This window comes from Syngnathoides biaculeatus, chromosome 3, assembly GCF_019802595.1.
Source record: "Syngnathoides biaculeatus isolate LvHL_M chromosome 3, ASM1980259v1, whole genome shotgun sequence".
NCBI classification, from domain to species: Eukaryota; Metazoa; Chordata; class Actinopteri; order Syngnathiformes; family Syngnathidae; genus Syngnathoides; species Syngnathoides biaculeatus.
The window spans coordinates 31085483-31100055 of record NC_084642.1 but is presented as its reverse complement, the minus strand read 5'-3'; the positions used below and the strand labels follow the sequence as shown (position 1 = coordinate 31100055).

Sequence of the window (14573 nt, the reverse complement as noted above, 5' to 3'; positions counted from 1 at the left end):
ACGACCATGAGCTAGAATGCTAGCAAGAGAGCTACAATGTCAGCTACAATAATCCCATGTATTTGTGATGAGGGCCAGGCGGCTAACTGACGAGCATGCACGCTACATTAGCTACTAGCTAAGTCAAATTAATTTGAGCCACAAATGATCAAAGTCAAGATAAAAACTGACACTTTTTGTTGCAGTCAAGTAAAATCCCCGGATAGCTCCTATCTTGATAGGTCAGGGTCACCAATAGCGTATCGTTAACGATTTGATCGATTGTGACAGGTAGCCGAGAGCCGGCCAGCAGCTCCTCGGCCGCAGCCTCCATGTTTCCCATGGTGAGGTGTCCGGCTCGGCGGTGCTCGATCCAGGCAAAGGATTTACTGGAAATTTACAGGAAATGAGCGTATTTTGGTAATCTAAATCAACATTTGCCGCTGCGCTAAACATCACGCCTGCTGCGACAAAAATCTTTGATGCATGCTACATTTTGAATTCCCCAGCTTTTGTCACGTCCCATCGGAAACGATAGTAGGACCCAAATGCAGGAACTCGGAAGACGCAAGGTAGTTCAAGAAGAGACACGTTTATTATATGCAAAGGTAGGGGATCGAGCAGGCAGTCCGGTGCAGCAGCAGTAGTTGGGATGTCGGGCGAAGAGACCAGATGAGCGGACAGGCAGGAGTCGGTACACGGGAGAACAATTAACACAGTATCAAAGGAGTCAGGCTTACAAGGTTGGTCGGAGAAAAAAACAGACAACAATTAACACAGGCAGGGGTGGGCGGAAGGGGTGTCCGGAGGAGGGCACGCTCCCCCCTGAACCCCAGTCTAGTGGCAATCCAGGCCACCAAACACAAGGCCTCCGGGTGGACAGGTCAGGAGGACGACCCGGACGCCAAGCACCAGGGTCCCCACGGGGCGATTTGGGCGGACGACCTCTGTGAGGAACCAAACGGCGAAGCAGGAACCAGAACGAGGCAGGCCACTGCTACGGACGAGAACCTCCCACGCCGTCGTTGCAAGACGACCAGGGATTGGTCGCCACCGAGGCTTGGTCAGTAGGCAGCCGTGGATTGGTCGCCAACGAGGCCAGGTCATGAAGCGGCTGGGAGCCATCTGGAGCGAATAGGATGATGGAGAGAAGGACCAGAGCCATGACCGCCACCAGCTCCAGGGTGGCTCCACAGAACTCCCCAGCTCCTCCTGGACAGGAACGTGAGAAGGCGGCGACACCATCGCCCCCTCCTGGACAGGAACGTGAGAAGGCGGCGACACCCTCGCCCCCTCCTGGATAGGAACGTGAGAAGGCGGCGACACCATCGCCCCCTCCTGGACAGGAACGTGAGAAGGCGGCGACACCATCGCCCCCTCCTGGACAGGAACGTGAGAAGGCGGCGACACCATCGCCCCCTCCTGGACAGGAACGTGAGAAGGCAGCGTCAGTGTCACCGTCTCCACCTCCTGGACGGGAACGTATGGACGTGCTCGTCGCCGACAGAGCAGGAGTGTGGAGCGTCCGCGGGATGGTCGCCGACGAAGCAGGAGTGTGGAGCGTCCGAGGGCCGGTCGCCACTGGTACTCCAGAGCACGGACGAGAAGCGGCTGTGGAGACGTCGCCACCTCCTGGACAGCAACGTGAGGCGGCATCGGGTCGGTCCCCACTGGCACATGAGCTTGCAATGCATCCGTTGAAACAGCAACGTGGGCGTGGCACGGTGGCGAATCCGTTTCCAGGGCAACATGAACGAGAGTCGGCAGAGAGTCAGTCGAAACTGACACGTGGGCGTGTCTCGGGAGCGGGTCGGTTCCGACTGCCGCGTGAACTCTGCTCGGAACAGCCAAAACTGCAACGTGCACTTGAGGTGGCGAGTCCGTTCCCACTGCGGCGTGCACTTGGCAAGGGGGCGGGTCGGTTTCCACGGCAACGTGAATCTCAGCAGGCGGAGAGTCACTCGAAACTGACACGTGAACCTGCATCAGCAGCGAGTTTGTCGCCGTTGCGACGTCAGAGTAGCTCGGCTGGTTCGCCAATCCTTGCCGGACCTGGGCTGTGAGAGCCGCCAATTCCGCGCTCTGCCGCTCTATCTCCGCCCGCATTTCACGGTAGAACGCCTCGTGATTTGGAGACTCCTCCTCCCTCTGGGCTGGAAGCTTCGCCACTAGCTGCGGGGCTGCCGGTTTCGCCGTTGCTGGGGAGGAGTGGGAGGACGATGTCTTAGTTGCCGCGCAGCGGGAGGCACCGGGGAGCGCCCGGCCGGGGCGTCTCCTCTGGCCGCCACGCGGAGGTCCCGGGTAGATGGCCAAGCGGGTTCCCTCATACGGATTGGTGTACTTAAACCTCCCGGGTGAAGACGTTCGGGTGCTGGAAACACGGGGAGGTGAAACAAACTGACTGGGATGAAAGATCGGACGAGCAGATTCATAGTCAGAATAATCGGAGTCGTACTCCGGCAGCCGGTCATACAAATCACGGTCCTCCTCCTACTCCGAAAAGTCAGAGTCCAGAAGAATATGAGGAGCTGGACGGGTCGTGTTCGGGACGCATTCATTCCTCGCTGGCGGAGCGTAAGACACGGAAGTGGAGGACGTCAGGGAGCCTACCCGGATTGGACTGGCTTGGACCTCCGGCAGACGGTCTACCTTGCGTCGGTCACGGCCCATCGAAGCGAGAGTAGGACGCAAATGCAGGAACTCGGAAGACGCAAGGTAGTTCAAGAAGAGACACGTTTATTATATGCAGAGGTAGGGGATCGAGCAGGCAGTCCGGTGCAGCAGCGGTAGTTGGGATGTCGGTCAAAGAGAGCAGATGAGCGGACAGGCAGGAGTCGGTACACGGGAGAACAATCAACGCAGGCAGAAGTATCAAAGGAGTCAGGCTTACAAGGTTGGTCGGCGAACGGACGAGCACACGAATGGGACATGAAGATCATACGAACTGGCCCCGGCCAGTTGTCATCGCGGTCATATAAATCCACAGCATAATCAGGCTGCATGAGGCGCAGGTGTGCACCTTCCAATTAGCGCACCTGCGCGGACATCCGCACAGCTCGTGCTGGAGCGGCAGGATCATGACAGTTTTGGGTTTTCCCCATAATAGAGTAGACTAGCGCCAATCTGGGAAAAAGCAAATGGAAATGTTCAGAATCCGTATGATTTGTGATATAAGGCCGTATACGTAAGATTCACCACAAAATCCGTATGAACTACAGCTAAACAATACCATTGACAAATACGTCAAGGTGTCGCTGGGTCACACTTCGGGTCACACAGCCGCTTGCAAAGAGAATGATTCAGGCAAGGATGATGTAAACAAATGCATGATAAAATTATAAATCTAACATCTCCCATTGGCTATAGCCATAGCATCTTCCTGACATTCCATTGGTTAGGAGTGATGTCAATCTTTACCCATGATGCTTTTCACCGAATTGCACTACCTGCGCTAGTTGTCACAAGCTAACACAGACTAGAAAAGTATTTTTGCGTGAGTTCTTCATTTGTTTTTTGTGCAAGTTTATTGATCTTTCTTCACCGTGGGCCTCAAGAACCCTTGGTGGAAGTTGTGCGGATGCGTTCGTTTGTATGTATGTTTTCTCTCGCTGTCAAACATTCGTCTCCTCTTCCATACCCATGATCCCTTTTGCTTGTCACTCACCCTTCTCTGCACATAGTCGCCTAACATCAAAGGTAAATAACCACAATTTTATGATTATTTACATTATATACTTTGAATACTTATTTTGTGCGTGTGCGTGTGTGTGTGTGTGTGTGTGTGTGTGTGTGTGTGTGTGTGTGTGCGTGTGTGTGTGCGTGTGCGTGTCTGTGTGGGGAACCCAGTGGGTTTGGAACAGATTAGGCTATATACATGTAAAATGCTCTTCTACTTACGAAAAAGTAATGTTACAAAGTGAGAGGTACCACTGTATCTTATATGTGTTCCTCTTACCCAAAAACATTTAATCAATGAAATTAAATGTCTCCATATCCCCTAATTGGCATCCTATAATCACGTTACCAACAGAACTGTGATTTTTTTACATACTAATATGCCTCTAGTCATCACACATTTATGGGGTTTCTTCCTAAATCGGCCCCCTGCAAGGAACTCTTTCAACAATGTGACCCGTGTTGAAAATAATTTTGACTCCTTGCTCAATTGGGTTGGGTGTTTTGGCATCAACTTTACCTGTTTAACATTTACAGTGTTAAGCAGTTAGCGCACAGCTGTTGACACAAATATTTGAGTTAAGCGGCCAAGTCTACCAGCTTAGGAAAATCACGGCCCCACATCATCAGAAATTGAATCAGCCACAATGTACTTATTTTTTAGATGTTCATGTATCACTGTTGCAGTGCCATGAAAGGCACATTCGGTATCCCAGATTTTCAATCACGTTCCTCTTCAGTTTCAAGGCTCTGTTTCTATCAGACTTTCGGCATGGCCAACCTCAAAGGCCACTATTGCGCATGTGCGTCACACTACAGGTAGACCACAGGGGGCGCGGTGTGCACTCAGAGGAATCAAGCGCTTTTGAGAGAAAAACAAACATTAAAACTTAAAAGTAAACCTCATTGACTAATTGTCAACGATTTTGATCGCCGGCATGGCAGCTTTTTTGAACGTGTAGGTTTTGCATTTCCACTTATGTACTTTTGGTCATCTAGCTGAGACTGCATCTTGTGTTTCCACAGGAAGGACATCTGTGCATCTATCAATATGCCTTGTGAAACGCTGGGTTTGTCCCATGTGGTGGGGATGTGTCAATCACATCGCAGCTGCAGCATCAGTGAAGACACCGGCCTCCCATTGGCCTTCACTGTTGCACATGAGCTGGGACACAAGTAAGTTTCCCGCTCACACATTTTACAGTGTGTTTAAGGTTAATTTATAAATATATATATGCTGTGAAGGACTAATACAGCTCACTAGATGACTGTTACACACTTGGCTAAGCACAAACTGATCATATAAAAGAAGCATGAGAATGGAAATAATGTATTAAGAGCATCATTAAAAATGAGTCATAACTTTGTATGAAAATTTTAAAAGGATTTCTCATCTATAGCCTTGTATTGGACTTAACATCTGTGATGCATATAGAATCATGTCAGAAAAACTGAAAAATTAAACAACGGCAGCAGATCATTATCGTAACTAAACTACGCTGATGAATGTGTATCTCCATGTTCAATTTAATAAATAAATACATTTTGTTGTTTTTTTTAATGGAAAAAAAACTAAAATTTGGGAAATACAGGCTTTTTGCTGGACAATGACCATTTAACTATCTAATCCATCCATCCATTTTCTGAGCCACTTATGCTCACATTGGTCTTGGGAGTCATGGAGCCTATCCCAACTATCTTTGAGCAGGAGGGGGAGTACACCCTGAACTGGTTGCCAGTCAATCGCAGGGAACACAGAGACAGATAACAGTCACACTCACAATTACACCCAAGGGCAATTTAGAGTCTCCAATTAATGTATGTTTTTGGGATGTAGGAGGAAACCGGAGTGCCTGGAGAAAACCCATCCAGGCACAGGGAGAACATAATCACACCTAAGGATAAAGACCCTAAATTGCCCCAGGTGAGATTGTGCCCTGCAATTGGCTGGCAACCAAATCAAAGTGGACCCTGGCTCAGCCTGATGATAGCTGAGTACACAATCACACCTAGAGGCAATATAGGGTCTCCAATTAATGCATGTTTTTTTGGGATGTGTGAAGAAACCTGAGTGGTCGGAAAAAAGCCACGCAGGCACAGGGAGAACATGCAAACCCCACAAAGGCGGGGCTGGAGTCTGAACCCCGGTCCTTGGAACCATTAGGCCAACACTCTAACCAGCTACTCCACTGTTTCTCACTGGTCTGAAATACTCCCTGTGCTTAATTTTATTTCTTCATTTTAATGGAATCTGTTTTTTTTAAATGCAGCTGGACAGAAAAAAAATGTATAGGACAGACAGGGGGACAGATTGGACAAAGGGATTAGGGGTGAGAACCACAGAAGAACAATAGTGAGACAGTCTATTCTAGATATTTAAACACAAGTAACATTGTAAATTATTTGTAGATTAGGAGCTTGGAAGGGTGACCCCCGGTGAGGACATGCAATAACAAGCCAAGACCACACATCCTTGATTTACTTTCCTGTTACTTTGTAAACCAGTGTTTTCTGTTTACTTACCAAGGGCTTTCCAAGTGTTTGCATTGGTGATGGCCAGAGATTCACAACCTTTTTGCCCTGCAGCCATTGTGTGCTGTGGTATCCGACAGTAGCTATCCACTCATCATTTTTACTTGTCACAATTTTGATGTTTGTTTATTATGGTCAATATGATTCGAGCCACATTAAAGAACATTCATCCAATTTGAGCCGCTTATCCTCACAAGGGTCACAGGAATGCTGGAGTCTATCCAAGAATATCTTTGAGCAAGAGACTGGGTACACCCTGAACTGGTCACCAGCCACTCGAACAGTGCATATGAACAAACAACCATTCACAGTCACACTGGCAGGCAATTTAGAGTCATGAATCAATCTACGATGCATGTTTTTTGGGATGTGGAAGGAAACCAAGGTACACTGAGAAACCGACGGAGGCACAGGGAGAGCATGCAAACTCCACAACCCTGGGGCTCGGATTTGAACCCCGGTACCCAGAACTATGAGAAAAATGTGCCAACCAGTCATCCATTGTTCCACTAAAAAATTAACTATGATTGAAAAAGAAATTAATTTTAGCATACACATCAACTGGGTCATGTCTCCACAATCCATTGATTTTCCAGCAGCAATGGACATACATTTTGTTTTTGCCAGATTTACTGGACGCTTTCCTGCGAAATCCTCTACAAGTAGTTCTACTCTGCCAAGAGTTGCTATGTCTGAAAAAGGCATGTTTTAATAGTTGAGAAAAACTGCTTAAAAATAACATCATACCAACAGTCAAACATAGTGGTCGCAGTGTGATGGTTTTGGGTTGCTTCTCTCCTTCAGGACCTGTACAACTTGTGGTGATTGAATTCTGCTCTTTAACATAAATTTCTGAAGGAGAACGTGAAGCCATCAGTTTGTGACCTCAAACGGAAACATAATTGGCTTCTGCAGCAGGATAACTATTCAAAACACGCCAGCAAGTGAACGTTTGATTGGCTTGAAAAAAACAAAATTGATTTGCGGTGGTTTAGTCAAAGTCCAGACTTGAATCCTATTGAAATGTACTGGCATTACCTTAAAAAGGCAGTTCATGCTCATTTTGACCTAATTTAAAAAAAACTCATTAACAATTATTGAAAATGCTTTGGTTTAGTTGTTGCTGCTGTGGATGGTCCAACCAGTTATTAGGTTTGGGGGGGCTCATTCATTTCTCCATGTAGGACAGGGTAGTTTTATTTTCCTAATAGATCATGTCACCCTTCAAAAACAGTATTTTAAGTTCACTTCTGTGATACAGTACTTGTCTGGTATTTACATACATTTATCTTAAACATTTAAGTGCTTACTATGCAAGAATATAATAATTTGAGAAGGTCGTTAATTTTTCATGGCACTGCACGCTGTAAAAGTAGTCCACAAATAAATCAATATATGTTTGCTGTTGATTGGAATTGAGGTTTTTTTTCTTTCAGTGTATGAACCAATTTCGAGCCACCCCTAGTTTTCAATTACAATTACGCTTATGTAACCGTAATCCAATCAGGGGTAACATTGTCTGGTTGATATATCTCAAATGTATGTTTTTGAAAAGACTGAGCAATAATGAAAAATGGCATTAGAATTCAGTGGAGCACCATGGAGAGATTTCACATCTACCATTTAACTAATAGGAGTAAACCACCCTGCAATAAAAGTACCCTATTCCTTTTAAATACCATGATCGTAGTGACTACATCCTTGTTGAATGTTGATGATTGAGCAGAAGTTGTGTGTATCTGTACTTTCCAGATAATTGTTAAAATGTTTGATGTGCTTCTTTACAGTTTTGGGATTCAGCATGACGGCAACGGTAACGACTGTGAACCCATTGGGAAAAAACCTTTCATCATGTCTCCACAGCTGCTCTATGGCACCTTACTTCCCAGGTGGTCCCAATGCAGTCGGCAGTATATTACACGCTTTCTTGAGTGAGTTTCACACAAATGCTGATACTCTACTACATTCACACTGAATTCCACTGTCTTCTGTTTCATGGTGCCAAGGATAATTTGTTGTATGTATATTTTTGATATGAGAATGTGCAGGTGAACACACACACACACACACATATATATATATATATATATATATATATATATATATATATATATATATATTCCTAGTCTCTTATCCTCACAAGGGTCGCGGGAGTGCTGGAGCCTATCACAGCTGTTAACAGGCAGGAGGCGGGGTGCATATATATATACCGTGTGTGTGTATATACTGTATATATATGCACGTGTATATATAGGGCGGCACAGTGGCTCAGCTGCTAAAGCATTGCCTCACAGTTCTGAGGTCCCGGATTCCATCCCAGACCCGTCTGTGTGGAGTTTGGATGTTCTCCCTGTGCCTGTGTGTTTCTTCCGGGCACTCCGGTTTCCTCCCACATCCTAAAAACATGTAACATTAATTGGAGACTCTAAATTGCCCCTAGATGTGATTGTGATTGTGTTTGTCTCCATGTGCCCTGCGATTGGCTGGCAACCAGTTCAGGGTACACCGCCTCCTGCCCGTTGACAGCTGGGGGTGTGTGTGCATATATATATATATATATATATATATATATATATATATATATATATATATATATATATATATATATAATATATATATATATATATATATATATATTCCTAGTCTCTTATCCTCACAAGGGTCGCGGGAGTGCTGGAGCCTATCACAGCTGTTAACAGGCAGGAGGCGGGGTGCATATATATATACCGTGTGTGTGTATATACTGTATATATATGCACGTGTATATATAGGGCGGCACAGTGGCTCAGCTGCTAAAGCATTGCCTCACAGTTCTGAGGTCCCGGATTCCATCCCAGACCCGTCTGTGTGGAGTTTGGATGTTCTCCCTGTGCCTGTGTGTTTCTTCCGGGCACTCCGGTTTCCTCCCACATCCTAAAAACATGTAACATTAATTGGAGACTCTAAATTGCCCCTAGATGTGATTGTGATTGTGTTTGTCTCCATGTGCCCTGCGATTGGCTGGCAACCAGTTCAGGGTACACCGCCTCCTGCCCGTTGACAGCTGGGGGTGTGTGTGCATATATATATATATATATATATATATATATATATATATATATATATATATATATATATATATATATATATAAAATAAAATGACAATCATTCAAACTTTTACTTTTATTTTCGGCTTGTCCCGATACTGGTCACTACAGTGTTGTCATCCTTTTCCATGTAAGTCGATATATCGTCAGCATCTTCCTTTCTAACACCAAAAGTCCTCGTGTCTTCCTTCATGACATCCATCAAACTTGGCAACTCCATCCTCATCAACCCCCTACCAATATACTCACTCACTCACCTCTGGATGTGTCCAAACCCTCAAAGTCTTCTCTCTCTAACTTTCTCTCCAAAACATCTAACCTTGTATTCAACCTGGTTTGAGAGAGAACCTCAACATTTTCATTTCAACCACCTCCAGGAACTGTTCCCTCCAAGCTGCATGCGTGCGCAATTGCGCACTGGTGATGTGGTCTCTGCCCACTGACATTCTCCATCGTGCACAAAAAAATATATATTCAACCAGAATTGAAAGTATAATATGCAACTATTCAGTTTGTGTCAATTTGCAATGTGATTTAATGAGAGAGGAGTGACTCGCTGCTATATCCAATGGCACAATTCAAATGCATACACAGCCTGTCAACGTTGTTTACAATGACAGCGTCTTCACGCTCCAACCAATACCGGTGTTCAGTTGGAAAAATGCTATTATTTTAAAGATCTAATCCAGAGCACCTGTATTTTATTTGTCTATCATACAAAATGCAGCCAAAATTTCATTAAAAAATATTCTCAACACAACAGAAATGAAATAAATTAGCGTCAAAGTCAGTCTCAAAGTTTTGTTAATGTCACTTAGATTTAGCAAATTCCCTGGAATGTGACGTCACAACCAGACAAAATTTAGCCAGAGAGTGAAAAAAGGAAGCAAAATGGTGAGGAAGTGTGGTGTATACAGCTGTTCTGCGTCACACGCTGATGCCGTCAGCTTATGTGAATGGCCCAAAGATGAACAGATAGGCAGGTTATGGACCAGGTTTGTGAAGACACAGCGGGCGGATTGGACTTATAAATCAAAGTCGACAGTAATGTGTTCCAAGCAATTCAGGGAGGACTGCTTTGAAAACCTGGTGCAGAGTTCACTTGGCTTCGGCAGCAAGTAAGTACATGCTTTTTCAATTATTTAGTATTGACAAACATGTACCTCGTTTTAAATATTAGTAATGATACAGATATATATGTTAGCTAATATCCGTATCCATGTGATGTTTAGGAGATGACGAAATTTGGACACTGTATAAAGTTAGTGTACTGTTGACTCCGAGGTCTTCCTGAAATTTGACCACAGCAGTGTTAGGTGCATTATTTAAAATACGGGTTAGATGCATGTGAATAATGTGAAGAATGGGGTATAAACATGTAATCTTTAAACGCAGAACGATACCAAAGGTTTCAATTTTTGTTTTACGCCTCACCTACTCGATCTCTAGTACAACAACAAACGACTCACTGTTGTGTGCAAGTAGCATCAGACATTTAAACGTGTTTGAAAGCCGCAATAATTGTACGCAGATGTAATATTGGAATTGGGATTGGTACATTGTGGGGGGAGAGCACCTAAGACAGAGAAAAAAGCATCGAGGTGAGCACTGGTAGACAGATAAAACACAGAGCATTTTAAAATTCTCATCGACAATATTCTCCGAGCCATCAACATCTGCCGTCAGTTCAACGAATTCACAATCATGTGGCAGAGTACCAGAGTATACCAGAAAGCTGACTTAGCAAAAATTATGGCTTTGAATTTTGAAATTCAATCAATAAAATAGTGCAGGATGAGATGGTGTGTCATGTTAAAATTCCATCTTGGCACACCCTCATCAAGGATAAAAGCATAGATACAGTGAAGAAATAGATAGCGCTGTATTTTAAATACATGGAGCAAAATAATGTTCACCATAAAACTGTTTGGGAGCATCATTCAGCTGTGCAAACATTAATTCAGTTTTACACCAAGAAAAACAGACGACGATATAGTTGAGAAAAAGAAGAAAAGATATATATTTTGGAAGTTGGCTTTCAAATTTACAGTTTTTAGTTATCTTGGTTTGGGTACCAATGTATTTTTGTCACGGTTTGTTTTTGTTTCTTAATTTTATTTTTTCTCCTTTTATTTCTTTGTATTGAAATGCTTTTTGGAGTTACCTTGTATATGAAATGTGCTATATAAATAAATTTGCTTACTTGACATTTTCATGAAGGTAAAATTGTTGTTAAGAAGTGTTCTGATGGGAAAATAAATGCTGTAATCTGACTCTTTTAATAAGCCATGTAACCAGTCACTGTGATTTGACAGGCGCGATTGCGCACTCGCAAATCTGCACAGTTGAGCACGAAAAATCACGCGTGTAGAATTTGTTACGAGTAGAAATACATAGATATTCTCAGCGCACATGAAAACTAATCCAGCACAGTGAACGACGGCTCCAATTTTCTAACTGTTCCTCCACATTGCTTCCTGCTTTCACTGGCGAACACAATGTCATCTGCGAACATCATGGTTCAAGGGGATTCCAGTCTAATCTCATCTGTCAGCCTATCCATTACCACAGCAGACAGGAAGGGTCTCAGAGTTGATTCCTGATCCAGTCCCACCTTCACCTTAAATTCTTCTGTCACACTTATGGCACACCCCACCACTGTTTAGCCCTCATACTCGATCCAAAGATACACAATGTAATTCCTCCTGACCTTCTCTGTACTTTTCAATGAGCATCCTCAAACCAAATAATGCATCTGTGGTATTCTTTTTAGGTACGAAACCATAATGTTGTTCACAAATGCTTACTTCTGCCCTGAGTCTCTCCTCCACAACTCTTTCCCATGATATTGTGGCTCATCAACTTTTTTCCAAATCATTCCCTCTTCCTGGTCCACCACAATTGCCTCTTCTACTCTTCCTTCTCTCTCATTTTCTTCATTCATCAACTTCTCAGTATTCTATCCATATATCTAGCACACTACTGACACCAGTCAACACATTCCATCGCTATCCTTAATCACCCTTACATGCTGCATATCCTTCCCATCTCTATCCCTCCATCCTGCCAATCTGTAGAGGTCTGTTTCTCCTTCTTTAGTGTCCAACCTAGTGTACTTGTCGTCATATTCTTCTTGTTTAGCCTCCGCCAACTCTACCTTTGCCCTATGTCCCATCTCAATGTATTCGTTTCGCATCTCCTCAGTCCTCTCTGTCCCACTTCTTCAAGGGCACGCCAGAAGTACAAATACTCACCAGAAGCTCGTAAACTCAGGCTAGACTCACACTACAAACTGGCAACTGATGATACACACACGAGCCTTAAATACATGACATAATTATCATCAATGAAGCACAGGTGAGGAATTGCTGCCAGGAGCAGCTGTTCACATAGCAGTGGCATGACCAAGCCCTGACAGCGGAAGGTCAAAGAAGTTGTGTGATTAATCTAAGATAATACATGATTGATGCAATATTATTTTTTTGTGCTCATGATTTCATTTTTTAATATCAATAGCCCTTATATATAGCACTTATAAGTACACATACACACATTCATTAGCTGATCAGCATCAAGGTCACCTTCCAGAGAAACAAAGATTGATCAATCTGAATCTATGGACGCAAAGAAAAAACACTTAAATGTCTTTCCGGCTTGCACTTGTTCCCAGACAAGGGTGGTATATCCTCAAATTTGGAAGTGGTGATGTTAGTCTACGAGAGGCTTAGGAGGCTTTCCCCACTGAGTGGACCAAAACCCAGCATCAATATATATATCTGTCATTGTTGCAAAAGCAAGCCTTGGCTCTGCTTATTTTAAGGAAGAGGAGGTGGCACAGTAGCAGGGAAGGGGTCTGTCTCTAATTTCATAGCAGGATCTCTCAGTTTAAGATTGTTCGTGAGACAGTTCCACAAAAAGCACTTCTATGTGAGACCTCTCAGTCTATCAGTTTCTATTGGCCCAAAGTTCGGAGTACTGACGTAATTATTATGCCGTTCTCCCTTGTTGTTTACATTATAAGTGTGCCAAAATAGGACTCAGAAATCACACTGCCAACCCTTTCAATTACAGGTGATTTCTGCTGTCACTTCGACGCACACAACACACACCAAAGCACATTGTTGGCCTCAGGAGTCTCTGTCATTTGAATACGATATTCATTTTGATTATGCCACTGAAATAGAAGATGAAGTGCGTCAGAGATAAATGAACTTTTTTGGGGCACACATAGTAAGACAAAATTACATTATCATGATTAAGAGAAACCAGAAAGTGACACTGCATTGGAAATTACACTGCCATAGTAAATACATTTCAGATGCTGTGGCTGGAACAACATTATGTTTATGATACGAAATTGGAGGAAATGGTGAGGATTTTACATACAGGTTACCATGTAGAACGAACAATATGAAAACTGGAATTAACGGAAATGCATAAAATTGGAATCTCCAGCATACCACACATAACACATCATGCTAACTTCCCTTCACGCCAACATGTCCTCAAATACAAAAACCTTGTGAGGATAAAGAAGAATCTATCAAGAATCTCTCTCAACTCTCTCACTGGAACAACTATCTACGCACTGTACCTACTGAGGCACAGCTGCCTGAATGCCCTGATGATGGGAAGGCAAAGGGCATTGCTGCACAACTACATAGCCACAATCCTCACCTCACAAATATTCATTGTACCCGCCCATTGAATTGCACTTTGTCCATCGCAGCCTGCTGAAGATATATCAGTCCGAAAGCACCACCAACAAATTTTAATGGATCTATTTTACTACTTAAAATTGAGCAGCAATTGACCCCTCCGTGGATATTGCGCAATCCGCGTCACTGACCAATCAGAGGCCAGAGATCTGCATAGACCAAAGCCCGTTTTTGCTCCCGCCCTTTTCTCTGACAACATTGAATGGTCCAGTATAGGTTTAGTTAGCATTTTATTGTGTATTTGGGTTATTTAACAAAAAATATGGTTAAGAGGTGTAGTCACTGACTTTGTAATAGTGACGACAGGTATCCTGAAAGGCTAGTTGGTGGAGTTCGATTCGTACCCTTTCCAAAACCGAAGACCCAGTACGAAAAATGCCTTCGATATCAACCGGAACACATGTTTGCACGAAGGTATGCCCTATATTTAATTTTCAAAACATGTCTCCTATAAATGAATGAGACGTTCTCCGCTAGCATAACACTGCTGCGTGTGAACGATTGACACACTTATTCTTTGTTGAGCGATATTTAGCGATGATCGGACTGCACAAACGTATCGATTTCTTGCTGGCTCGCGGCC

At 43.9% G+C, this 14573-nt stretch overlaps 1 protein-coding gene across 3 annotated transcripts in view; it reads left to right on the top strand.

The window, feature by feature from the left end:
* LOC133498474 (A disintegrin and metalloproteinase with thrombospondin motifs 7) overlaps window positions 1-14573 on the top strand; it is a 122908-nt gene that overhangs the window by 48104 nt on the left and 60231 nt on the right. For all 3 annotated transcript variants that reach the window (XM_061815340.1, XM_061815339.1, XM_061815341.1), the window contains exons 7-8: window positions 4681-4830; window positions 7974-8117. In XM_061815340.1, coding sequence (XP_061671324.1) covers window positions 4681-4830; window positions 7974-8117 — 294 coding nt within the window. The remainder of the gene's footprint in view (window positions 1-4680; window positions 4831-7973; window positions 8118-14573) is intronic.